General features: G+C 38.9%; 1 protein-coding gene across 1 annotated transcript in view; it reads left to right on the top strand.

The window, feature by feature from the left end:
* Positions 1-27740, top strand: part of LOC309621747 (leucine-rich repeat-containing protein 37A3-like) — a gene marked incomplete at its 5' end in the record, with an annotated part of 43731 nt that overhangs the window by 12860 nt on the left and 3131 nt on the right. Inside the window, 8 exons of the mRNA XM_082409082.1 lie at positions 1-67; positions 3332-3403; positions 4035-4115; positions 10124-10195; positions 10742-10816; positions 19981-20099; positions 22126-23936; positions 24361-24465. The exon at positions 1-67 is cut by the window's left edge and continues 5 nt beyond it. Coding sequence (XP_082265208.1) covers positions 1-67; positions 3332-3403; positions 4035-4115; positions 10124-10195; positions 10742-10816; positions 19981-20099; positions 22126-23936; positions 24361-24465 — 2402 coding nt within the window. The remainder of the gene's footprint in view (positions 68-3331; positions 3404-4034; positions 4116-10123; positions 10196-10741; positions 10817-19980; positions 20100-22125; positions 23937-24360; positions 24466-27740) is intronic.

Consider the following 27740-nt stretch of genomic DNA (forward strand, 5'->3'; position numbering starts at 1 on the left):
TCAGTGAAAATTATTTGACTGAATTACATAAGGACTCCTTTGAAGGCTTGCTATCCCTCCGATATTTGTAAGTGAATCATATTTATTTATGAGTTCTTATCTATAAAGTAGATTATCTATAAAATAATTAAGGGGTTCAAGTTAGATAATCTCTTCAGTTTCTCCTAGCAATAAAATTCTACAATTCTTTAAGTCTGTGTAGGGTCCCAGCCCATCACTAGCACTATATATCTCCTATTCATTTTTAATTTTTTCATTATATAGACAAGGTATAGATAGAAAAATACACTTTAGTTGTAGAGGAAAAGTGGTAATGAGGTCTGAGCAATTATAGACTCCCATATGAACCTTGTTATATAAGTGTTCATATACTCTCCATCTGTATTTATATTTTGTTTATGACCTATGGATCAAATCTGGCCCACAGTCCGTTTTTATACAGTCCATAAGTTAAAAGTGATTTTCTAAAGGGCTGTAAACGAGAAAAAAAAGACACGAAGAAAAATATGTGACAGAGACTGTATGTGGCCTGCAAAGCCTAAAATATTTACTTATCTGGTCTTTACAGAAAAGGTTTGAAAAAGTTGGTTTAGTGAAATGAGAGGAATTAAAGTTAACCTCAAATTGTCCCCTACAGGACAAGAAAATATAGAACGCTTACATTAATATGAATGCCATTAACTCATAACTTTGATAATTTAATCTAAATTAAATTAACATTTAAATATTAAATATTTAAGTAGATGAAGTATGTAAACAGTATTGTCAAGGGACTTCCCTGGTGGTCTAGTGGTTAAGACTTTGCCTTCCAGTGCAGGGGGTGCGGGTTCGATCCCTGGTCAGGGAGCTAAGATCCCACATGCCTCATGGCCAAAAAACCAAAACATAAAAAAAAAAGAAGCAATATTGTAACAAATTCAATAAAGACTTTAAAAATGGTCCACATCACAAAAAAAATAATCTGAAAAAAAAAATCAGTATTGTCAAGAACACATTAAGTTACCAAAAGAACAAACTGTTGTTAAGGATTTCGATGCAGGAATTGTGATACCAATATTAAGAATGTTTAAGATGATGGTTAAGTGGTATATTTAGAAATGTTTACACTAAATAAGCATATCAGAAATGCCCCTAACAAAAATCTCTCCAGCCTTTTTTTTTTCTGTTTTTTGTTTGTTTGTTTGTTTTGTTTTTTGGGCCACGCCACACGACTTGCGGGATCTTAGTTCCCTGACCAGGGATTGAACCCAGGTCCCCAGCAGTGGAAGCGCCGAGTCCTAACCCCTGGACCGCCAGGGAATTCCCTCTCCAGCTTCTTTATCAAAGAGGAAATGCTTGCCTCGTATTTCCTTTATTTAGGGATAAGGAGATAACTGTGTTTTTTGCTATAAAAGCTCAGTTTTTGTCCTTTGTCCATGGCATCCAAAGCTGTGTATGTCATTAATCCTTATTAAGCCAATTAATGATCCTCTTTAGCAAATAGATTCTTCTTGCAAATATAAAAGGCTTAAGGGAAGTGGGTATAAAGAGCCTCACATGACCCTAAAAATAGTTCTTTTAATTATCAAACCTTCCAAACCTTAAGGGGCAATCACCTTTATATTAGTCTCTTCTCTGCCATCTGGGCTCCAAACCTTACACAGTTTGGAGAAAAACAAATAAGATAACTGCACAGTGGAATAGGCCCTTCATTACTTCTACTATGTAATACTTTATAATCTGATTATTTCAGGTTAGCGTAAGTACTCTCATTCTTTAAAAAAAAAAAAAGCCAATCAATAAGAAAGCGAAAAAAGAATATGCTAATCAGCACTACGCCTAGTGTTGTAAACACGAAGATGGGTAAGACAGGACTCCTTTTAGCAACTCATGATCTCACAGGGAAAATAAACATATAAGCTCAAACCATAATGACATGGTTGTGGAGGCACCATGAAGTAATAAAACTACGTTTCTTTTAAAACAGTCATTTCCTCCTTCTATCCACTCCCCAGCTATTTGTTGATTTTATAAATATTTGAGTTTGCTTTATGTCCGCACGTAGGCTTTAAACGTGAGAGACGATGCACATAAGCAGGATCTAGTCCATACTTTGAAGGAGTTTATGCTCAGAGGACATGGGTTGCAAAAATAGCTATATTTAAAGAAAGAAATGAATATGGGCAATGAGAGCTATAAGTTGGTATTGGAGCACAAAAGAGGGAAAAAAGACTTCAAATTGGATCCGGGAAGATGTTACTAGAGCAATGCTGTTTAAACGGGACCTCGAAGGGCCGTTGGGTATCAATGACAGACAACTTGGGAAGAATAAGCTTGCAAAAGGAAAGTGGGAGAAAGGCAAAACACAGGAAAAATACTCTGAGTACCTGTAGAGTACAAGTGGGAAGAGTAGGAGATTAGAGCCAGATCATCTAGGGCTTTGGAGGCCAAGCCAAGGATAACATGTCAAGCTACCATGTTACCACAGCAGTGCTTTAGGACAAGCTTTAGCCTGCAACAGAACCAACCACTTGGAGGGCTTGTGAAAACACAGGCTCCACCCCCATAGTTACTGATTCAAGAGGTCCAGAGTAGGGCTGAGTATTTGTATCTTCAATAAGTTCACAAGTGATGCTGGTATATGAGAACCACTTCCGGAGGGTTAATCTGGTGATCGCGTGGAGGATGGCTTAGAAAGGGAGAGGGTAGAGATGGAAACACCAGTCAGAAGACAGTTATACCCATCCAGGTGAAATGAGAGACTAAGCTGGAATCAATGGAAATAAGATAGTCAGCTATAGTCAAGAGTAGGTATTTTCGAATAAAAGTCAATATGATAGAAAGTGTAATACTGAATTAAAGTTACATATTAATGAGAGAAGTAACTTCCTTTCAAGTTGTGTGAAAGGGTATCTTTTATTTCTTCTGGTAATGAATTGACCTAGAAAAACAGAACTATACTGGGAGGTGTGTAAATATAAGAATATTCCTTTTAATATTGGAAATTATAATGATATATAGAGATAAAAACTTTGAGCTCATAATCCAGAATTTGGTGAGACCACGAAAGGTGGAATCTAATCAATGCTTCTGCTCTTGGGAAAGATTACCTCCAAAATCTATCAAGATCCATAGTTGTATATTTAATTTATGAAGATCCTGAAGGTGAGACTCTTAAGAGAGGTGAAGGCAGGGTTAGGGGCTCTGGAAGGTTCAAGTAATAATTCCTAAGGTTTGGAGTTTAGACCAAAGCTTCTTATTTATTATTATCATTCTAAAGTCTACTAGTTATTCCTACTAATTAGATATCTAATAGCTAATTGAGGCAATATTTTCCTTTTACTTTTCCTAGAGATTTATCCTGCAATAAAATACAGTCTATCGAAAGACGTACATTTGAACCACTACCTTTTGTGCAGTTTATGTAAGTTACAAGTATAACTTCATTATATTTGGAATTTTTGTAAAGCTTAATTTTTTATAAAATTAATTTGTTACTCATTTTGAAATATGATTAAAATTACTACTAAAATTTTGTAGCAAATCCATTTTGTCTCTAGCAAAGATTAGTGTGAGAATTATTACGCAGATCAGAGTGAATCATTATAGAGCAGTGGTTCTCAACCAGGGTGATTTTGCACACAGGTGACATCTGGTAGTGTCTGGAGACATTTTTGCTCGTCAGAACTGTATATGCTACTGGCATCTAGTGGACAGAGGCCAGAGATGCTACTAAACATCCAACAGTGTACAGGAGAGCCTCCCACAGCAAAGAATTATCCAGCCCAGAATGTCAATAGTGCTGCCTTTCTAGAGAAATAAAGATCCCTTAACACAAGTATTTAATGAGCATTTACTATTTTGTATCTAATGCACCACATATATAATCATGAAAGTGTAAATCATAATGTCTTCCACAGTGAGATTTCTTTAGTGTATGGAGGGAGTAGTGTTGTTATGTTTCATCATATATAAATTAGAATTATTGCCAAAGGATAAATGTTCTGAAAGAATATATATTTTTCTTCTTCTTTTGCTTGTGTCTTTTTTTGTAGAAATCTTAGTTGCAATTTACTCACAGAACTGAGCTTTGGAACGTTTCAGGCCTGGCATGGAATGCAGTTTTTACACAAGTTGTAAGTGAAATCGAAGATGAATACGTGTAAAAAACTGTGTGTAAAAGCATCATGCAGTTATTGGTTAGCTGGGTGTAAGCCCAGTATGAATTCTGGAAAGTATGTCTTGAGAGCCATTTTTTTTTTTTTTTTTTTTCAAATGAGGAAACTAAGGCACAAAGAGGCCAAGAGACTTGTTTAACTCATATATATGAAACGCTCTGCTTTCCATAGTACTGATCTTTGGCACGGGCAATAAAAGGCACCAAGCAAAAACACTCAAATTAGCATTGTCATGGAATCCCACTGATGTCTCTCCGATATGCGAATGGTCCATGAAGTTCCACTTTTGAATTTCACTTTGATTCCTGCTCATGTGCAAAGTTCCTAACTGCTTAAAATGTATGCAACACAGAGCTGCAAAGAGCTAAGTTTAGCACCAAATTCGTCAGCGAGCAAAAGGTGTGGGTGCTTCCCCAACCATTATTAGCTCTTTTAAAAGGTAAAGCAGAAAGAATTCCTGAACGCCCACCACAGGGCTCTCCCCAGCCACCCAGAACATTATTTTTCAAACAGCATATATCTCTGAAGTGAATTATCTGTGGCCAATAGGAAGCTTTGAGGTGTGGAAAAAGACGTTGTTTGTGTTCAGCTGTAGTGTGAGAAATACAAAGAAAATACATTGCTGTAGCCTAATTCAATATACTTTCTTTGCTGACTACTCTTCAGTAAGGAGTGTGGGTTTTACACCCTTTCAGCTCAAAAATTCTGTGATTTCTCATGGCACAAGGAAATGAGAGTGGGTACGTTCAATGGCCCGAAGGCGATTTTAGACTCAAGGTAAAGAGCTCTTCTACACCTGGCTTTGGAAAAGACTCTCTTACCTGTCTTGTGGTTCAGAAATCCAGTTTCACACAGTTCATTTTGGGTTAATGAAGGTGCTGAGGCTGTGTCTGGAGCTGGATTAGCAATTCCTGCAGATGCCTATCTTTAGCGGCCTCCTTCCTTTTCCTTGTTAGTGTGCTGATGCCTACCTTGGGGAGAGAGCACCGAGGGTCAGTTTTTCTTTTGCCAGCACACCGGAGAGCAGGCTCATGAGGTCCCTTCACCAGGAGGTTTTAGTAGCGTCAATACAACGTCTTAAACTCACCTCGTTTCCTAAACATCCTATAACACCAAGAGTTCCTTATAAGAATCAGAGTTTCACTATAGTTATGTAGGCAACACAGGAAAATACCTTGTGGAAATAAATAAATAAATCACAGTTTAAAAATTAATGAACTCCTTCAGAAACATTCACTGAGTGCCATGCCCACTGTGTGTCAGCACTGTACTAAGTGCTGGGGATACAAAGACGCATAGGGCAGGGACTTTGTCCCCAAGAAGCTTTCATCCTGGAAGGAGAAAGATGGATGTTGATGGGAAAACATATATGAGAGCCATTCTAGCATCTGTGCAGCAGGGTAACAAGGTGAGGAGGGGGGTGATGAAGTAGACAATGGGTGGTCGGTTAGAAAAGATTTGTAATGGAAGAGGCACCAACTTGTTCCTTTTGAATTTGTGTTCCTCTTAAATGACAGAAAAAGGTAGTGAAGGAATCAAAACTATCTGGTGTTGGAAATAAATTAGTACTGTACTCCTAAAACTCATTCACAGTTACTTTCAAAAGATTGTCACAGTATACTAAGTCTTTGTTTTGGGCTAAGTCTTTCTAATAGACAAAGCTAATTGGCTTCAGGAAACATTTGCCATGGTGAGATACAGACTTTATTGCATCTCTTTCCAAAGGCAAGCCACCAAGGGAAGATGCCGCCCTCGAGTTAAGTCATTTTACTACCTATGATGACATATTACTGGGGTGTTTATAAGTTGCCTGCATTAAATAAGTTTGGCAAAGGGCCCCAGCTGAGGTGGATTTATCATGAATTCAATGAAGCTTAGGCTTCAGGGCTCCTCACTTGCATAGGTCCCTTCCAAGGTCTTGAGAGGGGTCCTAGCGATTTTTGTATTCATAACTGTGCATGTTTTTATTAGACAGGATTTCCCAAAGTAGATGAGGTTCAGGCCCCACAAAACCTTGATTCATCACCGGGTTTCAGGTAATTATAAGTCAGTAGGTTTCTTGAATGAAGCCTCTATGTTATTGACAAACATCAGGTGAAGTAGTTAGCAGTGTGGTAGTCTATTTGAAATCCGAAATCGACCTCAAAGATGAGCTAAGAGCTTATTAATTAATAAAGTACCACTTTTTGAATGGTGGTAGTAATCGTATCTCTTTCAGATAAAATCAGGAATGAAATATATTATGGAAAACCAGCAGTGGTTGATAATCCTAAATGTTAAGTCTACTTTTTTTTCTGACTTTAAAGTGTTTCTCCTTCATTCACCTATGCAGGTCCAGACTGATGGCTTATTTTTAAAAATTCTTTTAGTCACTTCACTGGTCCTAGCAATACAAGCTCCATGATTTTAGAAACTGAAGGACTCTACAATGTAGAAAGGCTATATAACTTAACCAGACAGAGGACATTCACATGCTGGCTTGTCTGTGGTACATCAATATTGTACCAAGAACATAAGCACTAAGAGAGAATAAGAGGAAAATCAAAGCCTTATCCCTATTGAATTGTTTACCCCATTGTTGAGAGTATCAATGAGGTAGGTGTGGCCACACTATGAAGGCAAATTGAGCTGCGGTCACAGAGCCGCTCTAATGCTCCCCCAGTCAACTAGCATTGGTCTCCTTTCAATAGCTATGTACACACAAAAGCTTACACACTTCAGGGTGTTGTCGTCACTTTTTGCTGTGTACTAGAATCCTGGCAGCTTCTCAGATTTAGAAAGGCACAAACGCTAAAACCAAAACTAACTTGGGTCTGTCCTTTGGGTCTGTGATTTAGGGTGGCTGTTTTATTTGTAAGAGTTCAAAATTTTGAGATTGTCACACCTAGCAACTACTATACTTTTCTTCTCCCAACTGCATCTTATTCTTCCCACCTGTAGTATTTTCTCCCATTCTATATGTTTTTTCACTTTCTTGATAGTGTCCTTTGAAGCACAAACTTTTTCATTTTTATAAAATCCAATTCATCTATTTTTCCTTTGGTTGTTTCTGCTTCTGGTATCATATCTAAGAAACGGTTGTCTAATGCAAGGTCATAAAGATTTACGCCTGTGTTTTCTTCTAAGAGTTTTACAGCCTTAGCTCTTACATTTGGATATTTGATCCATTTGGAGTTAATTTTCTTGCGTGGTGTGACGTGTAGGAGTCCAGCTTCATTATTTTGTGTGTGGATGTACAGTTGTCCCAGCATCACGTGGAAAGACTGTTCTTTCCACATTGAATTGTTTTGGCACCCTTGTTGAAAATCAGTAGACCATAAATATGAGGGTTTATTTCTATACTGTCAATTCTGTTCCATTGATTTACATGTCTGTTCTTATTCCAGTAGCACACTGTGATTGCAGTCGCTTTGAACTGAGTTTTGAAACCAGGGTGTGTGAGTCCTCCCACTTTGTTCTTTACCAACATTGTTTTGGTTATTCTGTTTCCTTGAATTGCCATATGAATTTTAGAATTAGCTTGGCAATTTCTGGAAAGAAGTCAGCTGGGATTTTGATAGGAATTGCAATGGAACCATAGGTCGATTTGGGAAGTAGTGAAATTTTAATAAGATTATCTTCCAGTCCATGAATCCAGCATGTCTTTCTATTTATTTAGATCTTCTTCAATTTCTTTCAACAGTTTTGTACTTTTCAGTGTGAATCTTGCACTTACTTGGTTAAATTTTTCCCTAAGTATTTTATTTGTTTTGATGCTGTTACACATGGAATTGTTTTCGTGATTTCATTTTTGGATTACTCATTGCTGGTGTGTAGAAATAATATTGATCTTATATCCTACAACCTTGCTGAACTCATTTATTAATGCTAACAGTTATTTTCCTAGATTCCCAGGAATATGTCTTGTGGTCTTCCAGTTTCCCAGGAATACATTGGAACATTTCAAAGTCTCTGTGGACATCTCATTCCTCAGCTTTTCTTTTTAAGCTTTCCGGTTGGGCTGTTTTTTGCCCCGAACTGTTATCCATTGCCTCATGCAACCGCCATGTTAAAATATTTGCTTGAAAATGTTTTCCAAAAATGCCACCTGAGGAGAGGCTTTTCTCACTAGACAGCTCTCAGTCAGGTCAAAGGCAAGCCTTTCAAGTGAGGTCTTCCAGGGGACCACCAGACATGTAAAACAATGACAGTTCTTTGGGAATGAGGCTTTGAAGGACCTCCCAGTCCATGCTGCTCCTCCTGGTACCAGGGATGTGGGCTGTTTTTCAAGGCTACCACTGGCATGGAGAGCAAAGGTCAAGGACAAGTTCAAGCAACACAGATCTCATTGTTCTTACAGAAATTAATTTGTTTTCCTTGAATAAATTGCTCCCCAATTTGCTGCAAGCCTGTTGGTTAAATTTCCAGAGTTCCGAAAAAGTTGATTCTGACCATTTTTGCCAGTTTTGTTGTTGTTGTTGTTGTTGTTCTTGTTCTTGTTGCTTCTATGGAGGGATGAATTGTCAGATGTCCTTCCTCCATCATTTTTACTGAGTTTCCTGCAATATCTTTTAAAATCTCTAAAGTCTCAATGACCATAGGCTAATTAAATATTTATCATGGGAGATGATTAAGGAAAAAATAAATAAAAAGAGAAATAAATAAATAAATAAATAAAAAGAGAAAATATAATTCTCATAGAGGCTTTCCCAGATGTGTAGATGAAGTTTGAAAAGGTATTTCTATATTTAGTGCTCTCAAAATTACGGTTAAAGTAACAGATGTTTTAAACCCCCCCCCCGCCCCCCACTTTTTTTTTCATTCAGGTTAAACACAGGCTTTAGAGTCAGAACTGAGTTCAAATTCCAGCTCTGCTTCTTACCAGCTTGATGACTTAGGACAAGTTATATAACTTCTCTGTGCCTCAGTTTCCTCATTTGTACAATGGGGTAATATATCTATCACATAAGGTTACTGTGAGGATTAAATGTTAAATGCTGATCACAGATGCGTGGCAACCCAAAAGATATTAGTTTTGATAATTATTTTACAATATTCGCAAAAATACGTTAATAATTCTTGAGTAGAGTTAACCTAAAGTCAGATATTCTTTTCTTTCTTCCTGTTTCTTTTGGATTTTTTTTCCCCCCCCCTTATTTGTTTTAAGGAACTAAGGAAAAAGAAAGAAAGAACTAAGAAGAAAATCTATTCCAGCATTTTGGAATAAAATTTTGTTCCCCAAAATTAATTTGTTTATTTTATTGATATATAAACAAAATGTTATTTATTTATTCAGCAAACATTTATTAAATACCTAGTAAATATTAGGCACTGTGTCAGGCACAGGAATAATAATGACAATAAAGTGTGGTCCCTGCTCTCAAGTTGCTGGCAATCTAGGAGACTGACAAGTAAACAGGTGATTACATACACAGTAACAAAGGCTATGATACAGGAATACGCATGGGACTATGTGATGGGAGTATGGCTTTCACCAGTTCCTCTTGGATTTATCTCTTCTTCTTTGGCTCCAGAACCAAGGAATTAGCCCTATTTTTGTCTTTCACTGGGTAGTTTAAATCATGAAATGTTAAAAAATTTGTAGAGATGAAAGAAAAACACCTTGAATTATGGAGGATACTAGAAATAGTACTTTTTTACAGAGCAAGGGCTTCCTACCAGCATAGTCACTTCTAGGGTTTTTAACCTGAAAAGTTCTTTGGCATATTTTGTCTTTACTAGCCACTTTTTTTTCTATTTGTTTGTTTGTTTGTTTGTTTGTTTCTCTTCTCCACTTTATCATCTAGAGACCTGGGTAGTTCCCAATGAAAGAGTGTTTTACAGATGCTAAGGGTGATTTATGGGTAAAGACAGAAAATGATTTTTTTTTTAAACCTTCACGTTCCGTACCAAAAAAAAAAATGAATATAAGCTTTCATGGAAGTAATCGAAAATGCAGATAATTTAAATTCCATTCCATTTTTCAGAATTCTCAATCATAATCCTTTGACAACAGTTGAAGATTCTTATCTTTTTAAATTGCCAGCATTAAAATATTTGTAAGTATTGCAACAGTTTCATGGCTCATGAGATAATTTCTGCTCTTTTTTACTTTCGTCAAAGATTGAGTACTTTGGCTAAAAAGTCATAATTTAGATTTTAACTGGGTTATTGAAAATAAAAGTTATTGGCAAAGAAAACGATTAAGAAAGAATATACATGGGTAAGACAGCCAGCAGAGAATGAGAACAGTGTTGAAGAACACATATAGATATGGAACATGTAGATGCATGTAGGAATATTATTTATCCCAGAAAGCAAAAAGGAATAAGGGGTACATTATTTTTTTTTAAAGAGAGTGATCAAAAGAGGTAGATGCAATTGAAAATGAGAAGTTAGGATAATAAAAAATGATTGTACCGTTCAGCACCAAGGCCATTAATTTGATGATGCAAATTTAAATTTCTTCAATAAGAGCTCTTTGGAATTATCATGTATGGCAAGTAAGAAGCCAGAATTGAAGTAATCACATGTTAAGTATCTTTTTAAGTTTAGAATTTTTGTCTTTGGGTTTTATATCATGCATGTTTGGGCTTCTCCTTCAGAGACATGGGAACAACACAAGTGGCACTTACAACAATTGAAAGCATCCTCATGATGACCCTTGAATTGGAAAAACTGTAAGTTGATTTTTCTTACATTTGTTTTCACTCAATTGTTTTTTTAGGTTTGTTGTATTATTTTCTTAAGTCAGGTTTATTTATGTATAATTTTCACTTAACAAAATTCACTATTTTTAAATATACAGTGTGATGTGTTTTGACAAACGTATAGTTCTGTAGCCACCACCACATTTGAGGTAAAGAAAACTTCTGCACTCCCAAAAGACCCCTCATGTCCCTTTGTAGTCAATCCATCCTCCTCCCGCTACCAGCCCCTGGCAACCACCAATCTGATTTTTGTCCGTATAATGTTGCCTTTTCCAGAATATCTTATAAATGAAATCATGTGGTATGTAGCCTTTTGTTTTTGGCTTCTTTCACTTAGCCAGTCTCTTTGGAGAGTCATCTGTTTTGTTGCACCTGTCAGTAGTTCATTCCTTTTTATTGCTGAGTAGTATTCTAGTTGTGTGGATACACAGTTTGTTTACGCATTCATCATTTGATGAACATTTGAGTTGTTTCTAGTTTTTTTTGGCTATTATGAACAAAGCCTCTGAAAACACTCACATGTGTGTGTGAACATATGTTTTGTGCGAGCATATGTTTTCATTTCTTTGGGGTGAAATACCTAAGGGTGGGATTGCTTCATCATATGCTAAGTGCATATTTAACTTTTTAAGAAACTGCTAAACTGTTTTCTAAAGTGCCTGTGCCATTTTGCTTTCCCACTAGCAGTCTATGAGAGTTGCAGTTGCTCCACATCTTCAACTGATCCTTATATTTGTTTTCTAAAAACGTCTAACCTTTCTAGTAGGTGTGTAGTTGCATCTCGTGGTTTTTGCCACATTTTGCATTTCTGTAATAGCTGATGATGTTGAGTGTCTATTCATGTGCAAATATCTTTTTAAATGAAGTGTCTGTTCAAATCCGTTTTTTAATTGGATATTTATATTGAGTTTTAAGAGTGCTTTATATGAAAAGCAATGGAAAAAGTCCTTTCTCCTAGATATGTGTTTAGTAAATATCTTCTCCCAGATTGTGACTTATCTTCATTGTATTAAAGTGTCTCTGAAGACTAGATGTTTTAAATTTTTGATGAACTCTAATTTAGCAATTTGTTTTCATATTTATTTAATTTATTTGGTTGTGCTGGGTCTTAGTTGCGGCAGATGGGCTCCTTAGTTGCGGCTCATGGGCTTCTTAGTTGTGGCATGCGAACTCTTAGTTGCGGCATGCATGCGGGATCTAGTTCCCTGACCAGGGATCGAACCCAGGCCCCCTGCATTGGGAACTCGGAGTCTTAACCACCAGGGAAGTCCCTTAGCAGTTTTTCTTAGATGGTTTGTGCTTTTTTGTGTCTTATCTAAGAAATCTTTGTGTGAGACCCCATTGTCTGACCCAAAATCACAAAGGTTTTCTCCTATGTTTTCTTCCAGAAGTTGTATAGTTACATTTAGGTCTATGATTCATTTTGAGTTAACTTTCATATATGTTGTGAGGGAAGGGTCAAGTTTCATTTTCTTGCAGTTTAAAAAACTATTTCTTTAGGACCGTATTGTGACAGTTTATTACACAACTAACTGCACCTTAAATTGTGCCATCCCCCCTCCAATATGGCAAGCTAATAGAAACTTTCTGTTATGCCAAGGCTAGCTGAGGGGATTGCATGAGATTACTAGGCGGAAAGGGCCCTGCGTTTAGCAGTCTGTTCCAACCGTCTTTGTCAGGTCAGCTGACAAATGACTGTCTTCACCACGCCGTCACATCTGTTGGTCACTGCTCTAGCCTCATCTTCCTCAGCCTTCCACAGCATCTGCCGCAATTGCGATCCCTCTCTTGTCAGCTAGATGCCCTCCTCTCTGGATATTAAAAATTATTTCCCTATGTAACTACAATACTGTTAACACACAGTATTGAAGAAATTAAATTCCTACACAATAATATTACCTAATAAAGAGTTGCTATTCAAATTTCCCCAATTGTCTCTCTCATATAATATCATTTCTTTTAACAGCTTTTTGAGGTATAATTGACATACAGTAATCTGTGTTCACACACACACATACATACACACCACGAAGACATCATCAAAATCAAAATGTCCATCACCTCAGAAAGTTTCTTAATGTCTCTTTGTAATTCTTCCTTCCCATCGTTCCTTGCCCTTCCCAATCGCCAAGCAACCATTGATCTGCTTTCTGTTTGCATTTTCTAGAATTTTATGTAAATGGAATCATACAGTGTATACTTTTTTCTAACTGGCCTCTAACTCAGCATGATTATTTTAATCTTCATCCATATTGTTGTATATATCAGTAATTCATTTCTCTTTATTGCTGAATAGTATTCCATTATATGGATGTACCACAATTGATCTATTCACCATTGATGGGCATTTGAGTTGTTTCAGTCTTTGTCTACTACAGATAAAGTTGCTATGAATATTTGTGTACAAGTCTTTGTATGGATGTATGCTTCCATTTCCCTTGGGTAAATACCTGCAAGTAGAATGGCTGGATCATTGGTAAGTGTATGTCTACGTTTTTAAAAAATACCTATTTTCCATAGTGGTTTGATCATTTTACATCTCTACCAGCAGCGTTTGAGAGTTGCATTTTCTTCACGTTGCGGCCAACACTTGCTATGCTCAGTATTTTTAATTTTAGATAGTTTAATAGGTGTGTAGTTGTATCTCACTGTAGCATCCCTAATGATTAATCATGTGAAACAGCTTTTCATATGCTTATTTTGCATCTGTATCTCTGAATCTTTTATCTGTACTTTTCTGGAATTTTGAGAGTTCTTTATATATTCTGGAAATTAGTCCTTTATCCAATATGTAAGTTGCTAAGTATTTTCTCCCATTCTGTGACTCATCTTTTCATTCTCTCAGGAGTGTCTTTTGCAGGGCAGAAATTCTTAATTTTGATGGTGTCTGATTTATCTATTTTTTTCTTTTATGGATTATGCTTTTGGTGTTGTATCTAAGAAATCTTGCCTAACTCAAGGTCATAAAATTTTTCACCTGTTTTGTTCTAGAAGTTTTATAGTTTTATGTTTTTTAGTTCTATGTTTTACATTTAGATCTCTAAACCAATTTGACTTCATTTCTGTACATGGTTTGGATGGAAGTTCATTTTTTTTTTTTTTTTTTTGCACCTGGATATTCAATTGTTCCAGCATCACTTGTTGAAAAGACGATCGTTTCTCCACTTAAATGCCTTTGAACCCGAAAGTCAGTTATCCACATCTCTCTACTTCTGAACTTTCTATTCTGTTCCCTTGATCTTTCTGTCTATCTTTACACTACTATCACAATGTCTTGAAAGTGTAGCTTCATAAGCCTTGAAATCAGTTACTGTTAGTTCTTCAACTTTGTTCTTTTTCAAAGTTGTTTTAGTTATTCTAAATTTTATTTCCATATGAATTTTAGAATTAGCTTGTCAATTTCTATAGAAAAGCCTACTGGGATTTTGATCTATAAATCAATTTGGGGAGAATTGATGTCTTAGCAATCTTGAATCTTCTGATCCATGAATACATTATATCTCTCCAGTTATTTAGGTCTTCCTTAATTTCCCCCCAGCAATATTTTACACTTTTCCGTGTGCAAGTCTTTTACATCTTTTGTCAGATTTATTCTAAGTATTTTATATGTTTGATTCTGTTATAAGTAGTATTTTAAAACTTTGATCTCTGCTTGTTTGTTGAGATAAATTAATCTTTTTGTATGTTGATCTTGTACCCTGCAAACTTGACAAACTCATTTGTTAGTTCCAGTAGCATTTTTGTAGATTCTATCAGGTTTTCTACATAATCATGTTATCTGCAAATAAAGATAGTTTTACTTCTTCCTTTCCATTCTGAATATCTCTTTTCTTTTCGTTGCCCTATTGCACTGGCTAGAACCTTCAGTGCAATGTGAAACAGAAGTAATGAGAGCAGACATCCTTGCCTTTGTCCTGATCCTGGAGAGAAAGTACTTTGTCCTTCACCATTAAATATGATGTTAGGTTTTTTGTCGAAGTCATTTATCAAGTTGAGGAAGTCTCCTTCCATTCCTAGTCTACTGAGGGCTGTTTTTTTCTTTAATCAGGAATGGATGTTAGATTTTTTTCATTCTTTTCCAGCATCTATTGCAATGATTATGCGATTTTTCTCTTCTTTTCTTTTCTTAATTTGTTTATTTATTTTTGGCTGCATTGGGTCTTCATTGCTGCACGCAGCCTTTCTCTAGCTGTGGCGAGCAGGGACTACTCTTCGTTGCAGTATGCAGGCTTCTCCTTGTGGTGGCTTCTCTTGTTGCAGAGCACGGGCTCTAGGTGCACGGGCTTCACTAATTGTGGCACATGGGCTCAGTAGTTGTGGCTCACGGGCTCTAGAGCGTAGGCTCAGTAGTTGTGGTGCACGGGCTTAGTTGCTCCGTGACATGTGGGATCTTCCCCGACCAGGGCTCAAACCCATGTCCCCTGCACTGGCAGGTAGATTCTTAACCCCTGCCCCACCAGAGACGTCCTGATTTTTCTTTTTTAGTGTACTAAGTTGGGTAAATTGATTTTCAAATATTAAACCAACCTTTCCTTCTTGAGATAAACCCCACTTGGTCATGATGTATCATCTTTTTATATATTATTGGATTTGATATGCTAAAATTTTGTTAAGAGTTTTTGCCTCTGTGTTCATGAGAGATTTTGGTCTATAGTTTTCTTGTAATGTCATTGTGTAATCTTGATACGGTGAAAGTTGGCCTTATAAATAGGTTGGGAGGTATTCCCTTCTCTTCAACTTTCTGGTAGAGTTTGTGTAGAATTGGCATTATTTTATTCCTTAAGTGTTCGGTAGAATTTCTCAGTTAAGCCACCTGGACTTGAAGCTCTCTTTGTTGGAAGGTTTTAAACTGCACATCCAATTTCTTTAGTATCTTTATTCTTGAATAAACTTTAGTAGCGCATGTCTTTCAAGGAATTTGTCCATTTCATCTTGAATTTATTGGTATAAAGCATTCTATAATATTCTCTTATTATCCTTTTAATATCTATAGTATTTTTCTGTTTTGCATTTTATTTATTTCTACTTTGATCTTTATTGTGTTCTTTCTTCTCTGTGATTAATTTGCTCTCGTTTTTCCAGTTTAAGGTGGAAGTTGAGGAAGCTGAGTACAGCGTTAGCAATATCCCATATGTTGACATATTATGTTTTCAGTTTCAGTGAGTTCAAAATAGTTTCTGATTTCCCTTTTGATTTCTTCTTTGACCACAAAGTTACTCAGAAGTGTGTTGTTTAGTTTCCAAAGATCTGGAGATTTTTCGGATTTGTTAATTTCTAATTTAATTCCATTGTGGTCAGAGACATATATCGAATGACTAAAATCCTTTAAAAATTTTTTTTAAGTTTTTTTTTTTTAATTTATTTTTTTGCTGCGTTGGGTCTTTGTTGCTTCACGTGGGCTTTCTCTAGTTGTGGCGAGCAGGTGCTGCTCTTTGTTGCGCTGCACCGGCTTCTCATTGGATGGCTTCTCTCGTTGCAGAGCACGGGCGCTAGGTGCGTGGGCTTCAGTAGTTGGGGCACACAGGCTCTAGAGTGCAGGCTCAGTAGCTGTGGCGTACGGGCTTAGTTGCTCCGCGGCATGTGGGATCTTCCTGGACCAGGGATCGAACCTGTGTCCCCTGCATTGGCAGGCAGATTCTTAACCACTGAACCACCAGGGAAGTCCCAATTCCAGTATTCTTAATCTTTTGTGTAGATCCATATTCCAATCTGGTGTCATTTTGCTTCTGCTTAAAAATACTTCTTTTAACATTTCTTATAGTGCAAGTCTGCTAGTAATGAATTCTTTCAGCTTTTGTATGTCTGAGATAGTCTTTATTTTGCTTTTGTTTTGACAGATCTGGGTATAGAATTCTAGCTTGATAGAATTCAATTCACTACTTTAAAGGTGTTATTCCACTGAGTTCTCGTTTACATTGTTTCCAACAAGAATTCTGCTGTCATTGTTATCTTTGTTCCTCTGTATGTAGTGTATAGTTTTTTCCTCTGGCTGCTTTAAAATTTTTCTCTTTATTGCTGGTTTTGAGCAATTTGACTATTTTTTGTGCCTTGGTGTAGTTTTGTCCATGTTTCTTATGCTTAAAGTTCATTGATCTTCTTGACTTTGTGAGTTTATAGTGTTTACCATTTTGGGAAAATTTTGGCTATTATTTCTTCAAATTTTTATTTTTCTCCTCTCCTTCATGGACTCTAGGTACACATGTATTAGGCCACTTGAAGTTGTTGCACGACTCACTGATGCTCTATTCATTTTCGTTGTTGTTTTGTTTTGTTACTCTTTTTGTTTCGTTTTGGATCGTTTCTATTACTATGCCTTAATGTTCACTGACCCTTTCTTCTGCAGTGTCTAATCTGCCATTAACCTCGTTCAATGTCTTTTTCATTTAGACATTGTTTTTAATCTCTAGAAGCTCAATTTGGGTCTGTTTTACATTTTCCATGCCTGTACTTAACATTTTCAGGGTTTAGTCTGGGTTTTTTAACATATGAAATACAGTTATAATAACTTTTCTTCATGTATAATAACTTTTTAAATGTTCTTTTCTGCCAATTCTAACATCTGTATAGATGATGGGTTAGTTTTGATTGATTGCCTTTTCTCCTCAGTATGGGTCACATTTTCCTACTTCTTTGCATGCTTGGCAATTTTTCATATGATCCCAGATATTGTGAGTTTTAGTTTATTGTGTGCTATATATATTTATATTCCTGTAAAATGCTTGGGCTTTGTTTTGGGTGAAATTAAGTTACTCAGAACAATTTTATTCTTTTAGGTCTAGCTTTTAAGATTCGTTGGGTAGGAGTCCAAGTAGCCTTTAGTCTGGAGCTCGTTATTTGCACCTACTGAGACAAGTCCTTTCTGAGTATCATGAGGTTTTCCAGTCTGACTTGTAGGAACAGGTACTATTCCTACAACCCTGTGTGATATCCAGTTATTCTTATTATTAATCCTTTCATGTGGTTCTTTTCCTGGCATCAAGGGATTCCTCACACAAATGTACTGACCAATACTTTGTTGAATTCTCAAGAGATCCCTCTGCATATCTCCAGAGTTCTTTGTCTGTGCACTTCTTTTCTCTCTGATACTCTGCTTTGTGAACTCTAGTTACCTTGGTTTTCCCAGACTCTCAGCTCCATTTCCTCAGTCAGGGAGTCCACCAGTCTCTGCCTGGACTTCTCTTCCCTGTACCATGACCTGGCAACTCTCTCAGAGAAGTAAGTTAGGGCCATTATAGGGATCACTTCATTTATTTCCCGTCTCCTGGGGATCAATGAACTTTATTGCGTGAGGTCCAGTTTCTTGAAAACTGTTGTTTCATATGTTCTGTCTGATATTTTCATTGTTTCAGGTGGGAGGTTAAATTGGACCTTGTTGGGGCTTCCCTGGTGGCGCAGTGGTTGAGAATCTGCCTGCCAATGCAGGGGACACGGGTTCGAGCCCTGGTCTGGGAAGATCCCACATGCCGCGGAGCAACTAGGCCCGTGAGCCACAACTACTGAGCTTGCACATCTGGAGCCTGTGCTCCGCAACAAGAGAGGCCGCGATAGTGAGAGGCCCACGCACCACAATGAAGAGTGGCCCCCGCTTGCCACAACTAGAGAAAGCCCAAAAAAAAAAAAAAAAATTGGACCTTGTTACTTCATCTTGGCCAGAAGCCAATAACATTCTTTAAGTCTGTTTTGTTTTGATACAGGGTCCAATTAAAGATTAGGCATTGCATGTCGTGTCTTTGTTTCCTTTAATCTAGAATATTTCCCTCCTTTTTTTTTTTTTTTTTTGGTCTTTTATGACGTTGGCATTTTTGAAGAGTCTGAGCCAGTTGTCTTGTAAGTTGCCCCACAATCTGGATTTGTCTGTTTCCTCATTAGATTCAAAGTAAACATTTTGGGAAAGAATACTATATAGGTGATGTATTCTTCATACTTCAGCACTTCAGGTGGCCCAGTGCTAAGTTTGATCACTTGACTAAGGTGGTATCTTCCATATCTCTCCATTGTAAAGTTATTTTTCCCCTTGGTAATTGATAAATAATATGTGGGGTGAGAGCTTGGGATCAGTGAAGATCCTACTTTCAAACAACTCTTCACCCAACTGTGCATCAGTGATAATCCTTGTCTGAATCGATTATTACATTGATAGTTGCAAAATGACACTTTCCTAATTCTGTCATTCCTTTTGCATTTATTAGCTGACATTATTCTATAAAGAAGAGCTCCCCCACTTTTCATTTTGAGTATCATTATGAACTCATGTGCTTTTTTTAAAATTAACTATGTTATACCTTATTATAATGATAATGTTATTCTTTGGAATGTTCCTTTTGTCCAGATTTGGCCAATGCGATCTCTGTTATTGTTTAACCACATGATGCTTTTTTTTTTTTTTAATAAGTTTATTTATTTATTTAGGCTGTGTTGGGTCTTCGTTTCTGTGCAAGGGCTTACTCTAATTGCGGCAAGCGGGGGCCACTCTTCATCGCGGTGCGCGGGCCTCTCACTGTCGTGGCCTCTACCGTTGTGGAGCACAGGCTCCAGACGCGCAGGCTCAGTAGTTGTGGCTCACGGGCCCAGTTGCTCCGCGGCATGTGGGATCTTCTCAGACCAGGGCTCGAACCCGTGTCCCCTGCATTAGCAGGCAGATTCTCAACCACTGCGCCACCAGGGAAGCCCACATGATGCTTTTTTATTACTAGAATAATTTGTAATATATTACTACTCACAAATAGGAACTGAGAAAGGGACTCCAGAAGGTGCGGTCTTATTCAGACTCTTCTTAGAAGTCTGCCTTCTTCCTGTGTACTCTCAACCCAAAGTGAGGCTTTTGGGTGGGAAGGAGATACTTCTGAATTAAACTACAGATCAATGTCACCCAATTCTAATCCCTATTCCCTTTTTGCTAGACATACCATACCTACTGCCATCCTAATCCTTCTGTTGGGCACCTCTCTCCTCCTCTATATTTATTTACAACAGTCAAGAGCAGCAATTGGCCAACCAGCCCTTATCCAGTTGTCCAGTCCATAGGCCTCAAGAACTCCTTTTTGCACTGGTCTGTGGTGGTCTTGGCCTACCTCTTCTACCTACTCAAGTAACTCTTTTACCACGAATTTAATTACCTGTGTTTCCATTTATAGGATCTTACCTAGCCGTATGGCCTGCTGCCTCTGCCAATTTAAAACTACTATTGAGGTTGTCTGTCAGACAGTCAAGCTGCGTTGTGACAGTGAATGCCTGACAGACGTCACACGTTGCGGTGAGTCTCAATTGCGGGATAATAAATTTTTAATTTAATTTTTTAATTTTTTAATTTTATTTTTAATCAATGATAAATTTTAAAATTAATGATGTAATTGCATTATTTTAATTCATTCATTCAGAGTTCCAGCTTCCTAAGTTTCTCAGAACTAGCCCTTGCTAAAAATCAGATTCTTGATTACATTATTAAGCTAATAATAGCTCAGTTACATTGTTAGCTTAATAATGTAAATGATCCACATACATAAAGGAACAAGAGAAAGGGCTGGAAGGGGGAAGGGAATTAACATTAATGGCCACATATCCTATGCTGTGCTCTCTGCAAACGAGAACTTATTCATATAGTGCATCACAGTTTGTAAACTGATTTTATATACATTAGGTCTCAAGTACCCTTTGTCTTATAGGACAGATATAAATATATTTTTGTTTATTTTGTTTGTTTCTGCAATTTTATACAGAGTACAAGAGATGCTGTTTTATGTCCTATTTGGAGCCTGAGAGTTTCTGGTTCCATAACCAGAAGCTGCTACCTAGCCCTTCTAATGGCTGGGAGAGCTAGTTTATTCTTAGACTGTCCAGCTCTGAACTTGCTCTGAATCTCAAGCTTTTCTATCCACAAAACACTCAGGGGCTTTCAACCATTTTTCTGTATATTAGATTTATTGGCACTAACTTGATGACTTCCAAAATGTGCTATCATGCCCAGGTAGCTTGAATACAGGTCTCTTTCAGTGATCGAGAGCACCTCATAAATAATAACACTTTGCTACTTGTATAAAGACAATATTGCTGATTTTTCAACACAATTTTATTTTTTTTTTGGCCGTGCCACACAGCTTGTGGGATCTTAGTTCCCCAAGCAGGGATTGAAGCCGGGCCACAGCAGGGAAAGTGCCGGGTCCTAACCACTAGACCACCAGGGAACTCCCCCAAACAATTTTTTTTACTAATTATATTACTCCCTTCTCCCCCAGAAGTGGGCAGTAAAGGCATTTTTAATCTCCTTTTACAGGTGAGGAAAAACAAGATCAGAGGTGTAAGTGCTATGACCCTAGTGCCCCGATCTCCTGTCCCCAGTTTGGGGCTCTCTGCAAGCCCATGCTCCTCCTTTCTCATGACCCTTCCCTCCTCCTTGACCCTCACCAAAAATACTTTTAATCCTTTTGGAAGAGAAGCCCAGCTACACAATGGTACACATTACCTTCACACAGTCAGAAGCTTTGGATGGTTCCCCAAGTATAGCTGGAAATATTAGAAGGAAAATGAAATGAAAGCAAACTAGCCATCTGACAGAAGTTGCTTTTTCCCTTCTGCATTTTACGACCTCAAGTATTATTCCACTGATTTGTTGAACGTTCCACATTGGCATACAGTCTGGCAAATCTCTTAACTTATAGCCCAGATCCCTGCCCAAATTTTAGCAAAGAGCCAGGGCGGATATAGTGTTTTTTTCTGTATAGAGCCTTCTGTTACAGGGGCTGGGGTATATGGAAGCAGGGACTGAGCAAAGGACTCGGTGGGTGGGTGGAGAAGGACATGTCCAGATGACGACCTGTTAGCAGCGGTTGTTGTCGTGGTCATCTGTGACAGTAGCAAGAACGCAAGCACACTGAAGGGGTGGAGAGAGGAAGCCTCACACTCCTCTGCCTCTGAGGCAGGACAGGATGGGGTATGTGAATGTGAGGAGTCACAGTAGATCTGCGGAGAGTCCAGCTGAGTAGGGGAGTATTTGTCTTCCAGCCTTGGCTCTTCTTGAGTACTGGCCCCTGGGAACCAGTGGAGTAATCCTGAATATAGTTACTATATTTCACACTACAGAATTTTCTGAGTAGATAGCCACTTTTTCAGGAGATATCTTTTTCACATTTTGTTGTTGCCAGTCATAGGCTTAAGTGTGGGCTTCTTTTTCTCCTAAGTGGCACTCAGACGTTGACTGATTCCTAATTCATTTGGCTGTGGACTGACAAAAATCTGTCCCATCAGTCTTCAATGATCAAAAACAGTCTCTTCTTTTTTGACAGACGAAGAAACATCTCTTGGGAATGCAGAAGGATCGTTGATGAAGGTGTTACAAGCCCGGAAGAAGAACAACAGCACCGAGCTGATTATTGAGCCAGAGAGGGCATCCTCAGATAAAAGTGCTGTCAGCTTGTCAGGCTTCATGAATGAGCAGCTGGACTTTAAAAATGAAAGTGATATTATCAGTGCACGAAGTCACATACTGCCTTACATCTCAGAGGGAAATCTAGGAGATGTGGAATCAACATTATTACCATTCCTTCAACTTCTTTTTTCAAATACACAAGATGGAGATATGCTCCTGGGCCTTTTGAAAAACAATACAAGGAGCCCTTCTGTTAAACCTGTACGCAAGAATTCAACTAATAAAAATAAATTGAGGAAACTCCATTTTCTGGAAAATGTGTTAGATGCAGAAACTCAAGAAAAATTTGATGAGGTTAAAAAGGAAGAAAAACCTGCCACGCGTACGCGTTCCAACCTTTTAAGTGCCATGTTTAAACGCTACCTCTATCTAAAGAAATTGGAAACTCCCCAACCACAGAAAGACAGCCCAGCAAAGACTGAGAGTACCGAGGAAAAGCTGCTGAGAGTGAACAGGGTCCTCAAGGGCCCAAGGGGCCTACAGAAAATGCACCTCCAAGCAGTGGGAGATGAGAGCGTCAGGAGGAAACAGAATGCCCAGCCATCTGTGGCGAGCACTGCCGAAGAAAGAAGGCTCAGGAGGCCATCCCCAGGAAAGCTGAAACAGCTTCTCATGGTGCAGAGGCCCAGGAAGCTGGTGGGAAAGTCCTCCAATGCGGAGTCTTCATTTATCAAAGAACACAAGGCAGCAGGCTCCTCTACCCTGAAACAGTACTTCAAGGTCAGGCCTTCTGCCTCCATCCCTCCAAAATCCCCATCTGAGGTTAAAAGCAAATCAAAAGACTTATCCAACACTATACTTGTTTTAGAGGATGCAAAGGCTAGAGTTAGAAATATTAAGGATTTTGAACTAATCTCACATTCTGGGAAAAAATACATCTTCCATAAAATTAGGACTCATCGGGTCCAGAGAAAACCCAAAGGCAAAAGGAGTCGAAAGTTCAGAAAGAAAAGTTCACTCAAGAGAATGATGCTTGCAAGCCCTCCGTTCTCTGTAGTGAGGAGTCTCATAAATTCCCCTGCGCGAGAAGCTGTTTCACCTTCAAGAGAAGTGACTTCTCAGGAAAATCCTTTTCCAGAATTATTTTCTCTTTCAGACCCTTCTACAGAAAACACTACTTCAGAAAACAATACTGCACAAAATGTTTCTGAAGAAGTTATTTCTTCAGGAAACTCTACTCTTCCCGGAGGAACCGGCCCTGAAAACACTACCCATAAGGATGTCTCCACTGCACATTCTGCTGTTGCTGCAGACAACAGTATGCCACCTGTTCAACACACCAACGAAACACAGTGGGAGCACCACAACACGGGCACTGAATTATCCTCTAAGCCCACAGGCTTCACTTTCCCAGGGCTCACATCCCCGGGTGATCAAGTTGAAACTCAGCTAAACCAGCAGCTACGGTCCCTCATCCCCAACAATGATGTGCGAAGGCTCATTTCTCATGTTATCCAGACTTTGATAATAGACTGCTCGGACACCCACGTGCAGCTGGCCTGTGCCAACCTCATCTCTAGAACAGGCCTCCTGATGAAGCTTCTCAGCAAGCAGCAGGAAGTAAAGGTGTCCAAAGCGGAATGGGATACGGGCCAGTGGAAAAGTGACAACTATATCAGTGAGAGCACAGAAGGCCAGAGTGAGCAGAAAGAGCAGGAGTCAAGTGAGGTGAGGAGAACCCCTGAAACATGGGACCTGGACTTTTACTCAGTTTAGGACATGCCATGGACGTGCCCAAGCAGGAATACCACGGGCTCCTAGTCTGTATCTTATCTTCAGCCATGACACTGGCTAAGACAGTGATCTCCCACTTTACTCATTGAGAGAGTGTGCCACTATTCCTAGGGTAGACGAGAAAAGGACATAACGCAAGATAAATAAATTGTAGATAAATAAGTTGTCGAAGAAAATGCTAATGATAAGATTAATAACATTAAATTTGGCTTGTTCTTATAGAAGCTACTCGCCTGAAAGGATTGGGTTTTATAGTAGTTTAAGAATAGTTAGCTATTGTTTAGAATAGGTTTAAGAATAGTTAGCGTTCATCCCTTCTATCTCCTTGTTTGTAAAAAATTGTTATTTATTTTTTTAGCTCACAAAAGAAGTTCCAGGATATGGCTATAACAACAAACTCATCTTGGCAATATCTGTAACTGTAGCAGTGACGATTTTGGTTACACTTCTCTGTCTCATTGAGGTAAGGACAATAATTCATTCAGATTCAGAACCCACAAACTGAGAATCAAAGCCACCTTTCCACCTACTACTACTTGATTCTTCTCTTTAGTCATGAGGACTGAGATACACTTTGTTCTTTTACTGAAAAGTATATTCCCAGGAGTTTTTTTTCTTTTTTTCTTTTTTTCTTTTGGCTACATTATGTCTTCATTGCGGTGCGCGGGCTTCTCATTGCGGTGGCTTCTCTTGTTGTGGAGTACGGGCTCTAGGCACGCGGGCTCAGGAGTTGTGGCGCACGGACTTAGTTGCTCCGCAGCATGTGGGACCTTCCCAGACCAGGGATCGAACCCGTGTCCCCTGCACTGGCAGGCGGATTCTTCACCACTGCGCCACCAGGGAAGTCCCCACAGGATTTTGAAAGGAGCTCCACTCCCAGGAGATCTCTTTGGAATTGGATCCATGATAACAAGCCATTGGACTGTTTTGACAAGTTAAGTTTATAAGAAGGCCAGAGTTGACATGATAGTAAAATTTCTTCAACTCAAAAACTATGCTGATTTGATGTACTCACCAGTCACTCTCATTCTACTGTTTATTTCTTTCCTTGTTGGCTGAAGTGATGAGAGACATACGATCTCCATACTCATGGAGCTATCAGTCACCCTGGGAGGGCTAAAAGGACATGCCTAAAAGATCAAAGTGTGATCTCGTCAAATCCTTAGGTTTACTTAGCAGCTTGCTTCTCCAGTGTATTAGGAATTGTGTAGGTAGGTTCCATTAAAACACTGCAAGTAAAATCCTGCAGCAGGCTACCCTAAAGCATGTCATATTTATAGTAGCCTATTCCTGGAGCTAGCCTGTTTATCTTCTGTTCAGTTACATAACGGTTTATTACTTTTCCCAACAGGCAGTGGCTAACATTAAAAGAGTGACTTTAATAAGCTGGCAATCTTGATTCTACCCTACCAGTCCCACCTGCTTTATTTACCTTTTCTCTTGCTATGGCAGCCCTCCATTGCAGCCAGAGCAGCTCCTCCCTATACGCGGGTTACACCACGTCCGTGCCTGCTGTTGTCTGTGCCTTTGCCCATCTAAGATTCCCTGATGTTGCTTTGCCTGTGGAAGTCCTATGAACCTCTCAAAAGCCAGCTCAAGTTCAGATATCTTTCTTCATAAAGCCTTCCCTGCATACTCCAGCCCTCCTGATCCTAGTCCTGTGAGGTTTGTCACCATTTCTTAGGGGCCATAGCAAAGCAGTCCCCTTCCCTCAGAGCTCACAAAAGTGGGAAGCAGTTTTTTAAAAGGCAGCCCCCCAAGAGAGAAACAGCAGGGTTAGCACATCATGGCGCTGAGCAGAGATGTGTAAGGACCAGTGGCTTCCTGGCCTATCAGACTTGAATAAAACCTGACATGATGTACTAACTTCTAAAGAGAAATGTGTCTATCTGCAGGAGGGTTGGTCAGTAGTGAAAGCATAGAAAAGGTGAGGAGAGACCAACATGGGCAGCGCCCATCCTCACATTGCCCGAGAGTAGAGATGGCACCTTAGGCAGCAGAACTGAAGAGTCAGGCCCGCTAGCCAGGCTGTGCCTGTTGAGGAGATGGATGGATCCAGCTGCCTCAGGCCTTCCCATTAAATTCTGGATTCGGCTGATTCCTTTTCTAATTCTGTTGTCACCAAGTAGCCTTCGATTGTGTGATTGTGCTTTAGTGTGCCACGGAGGCCTGTCTCCACAGAAGGTAATTCTCTGATTGTGTAGACACGGATGCCCTGTGTGTAGAACAGATGTATTTCTCATTGTCAAGTAATAATTTGGCATTCTGATTTTTGATCAATCCTGTGCTATTGATAAAGTGAGACTGCCACAACAGGAAGACGCGAGTTGTCTCTTGGTGAGGAAGAGTATGATTTCTGAGCCTAGGAGGCTGGGGACTAGCATGGGGTCAGCTTGCTAGTCATTGGCCATTGCCCAGACTGTCCCCTCTACATCTCCAGGTGGCATGTGGCCTTTTGCTTTTTTAGAATTTCTGTAAAGTCCCCTTTTTATTGTTTCTAACTTCTCTAGAGTTTAACCTTGCATTTGTGTTGTTTTGTTTTGTTTTGTTTTGTTTTGGCCTGCGGGATCTTAATTCCCCAAGTAGGGATTGAACTTGTACCCTAGGCAGCGAAAGCGAGGAGTCCTAACCGTTATTTCCTCTCCCCACTTATATGATAAGCTCTTCGAGGACAGGGGCCATGCAGTGTTCTTCCTATGGTAGACACTAATGGTGTTCAACGGAAGAGAGGTGAGGCGTTATGTCAATTCCACAGTGAGGAATCATGCAACCGAATATTTATTTGAAGTAGCATCGAGTCCAGCAATAGACCCATGTGTTCTTAAGACTTCTGAAATGTCAGGTTTTAATATTCCAATCAGTGGGGGAAAATGAATAAATGGTGATAGACTAGCTGCCTAACTATTTGGGGGTTAAAGAATAGCAGATCCCCATTTTTCATCTTAAATAAACATATTTCCATAAATGTGAAAAAAGACCACATAAAGGTATTAGAAGGAAATAAAAGCAGTATTTTTATAATCTTTTATAATCTTCAGAGCCTGATGCCACAAGCAGAGCCTTTGATATAGTCCACCATCTTGTCTGTGACACCAGCTTAGCACTGATTCATGCCAAGCGTAAGATGAAGACTTTTCCATATATTGTCTGATTTAATGCCCACAGTTCTGTGAGGATGATATTACTATCCCTCCTTCATAGATGAAGGAGATCAATGTAAGGCCCCAGTGGCCAAACCAAAAGCAGAAGCCAGTTTTACCCGACTGCAAAGCTTGTGCTCCCTACTCCACTCTTTTGTCTTGTCTCCTTAGAGACAAAAACACTGGAAAGATTCGAAACACTGAAATTCAATGAAAACCAGTATTTCTTTACTATAAAGAGTTTTTTGTTTGTTTGTTTGTTTGGGGGTGGCGGGGTTTGGCCATGCTGTGCAGCTTGCGGGATCTTAGTTCCCTGACCAGGGATTGAACCTCGGGCCACAGCAGTGAAAGCGCCAAGCCCTAACCACTGGACCCCCAGGGAACTCCCAAGAGTTTTATAAGTCAACAAGAAGAAGACAAACAGTCCAGGGGAAAAGGGGGCAAGGGCTGTGCAGAGTAGGAGGTGTGTTGACAGTCTGCCACCATATCTGCCTGTCCTCTCCTCATGGCTCATGTGGGGTGGCTTTTGTTAGCCAGGCCTTTGTCACCTCATGACGTAAAAGTAATCTCTAATATCTTCTTCAAGTACTTTTGTAAT

Source organism: Balaenoptera borealis (genome assembly GCF_965194805.1).
Source record: "Balaenoptera borealis genome assembly, contig: HAP1_SCAFFOLD_943, whole genome shotgun sequence".
In the NCBI taxonomy this organism is placed as follows: domain Eukaryota; kingdom Metazoa; phylum Chordata; class Mammalia; order Artiodactyla; family Balaenopteridae; genus Balaenoptera; species Balaenoptera borealis.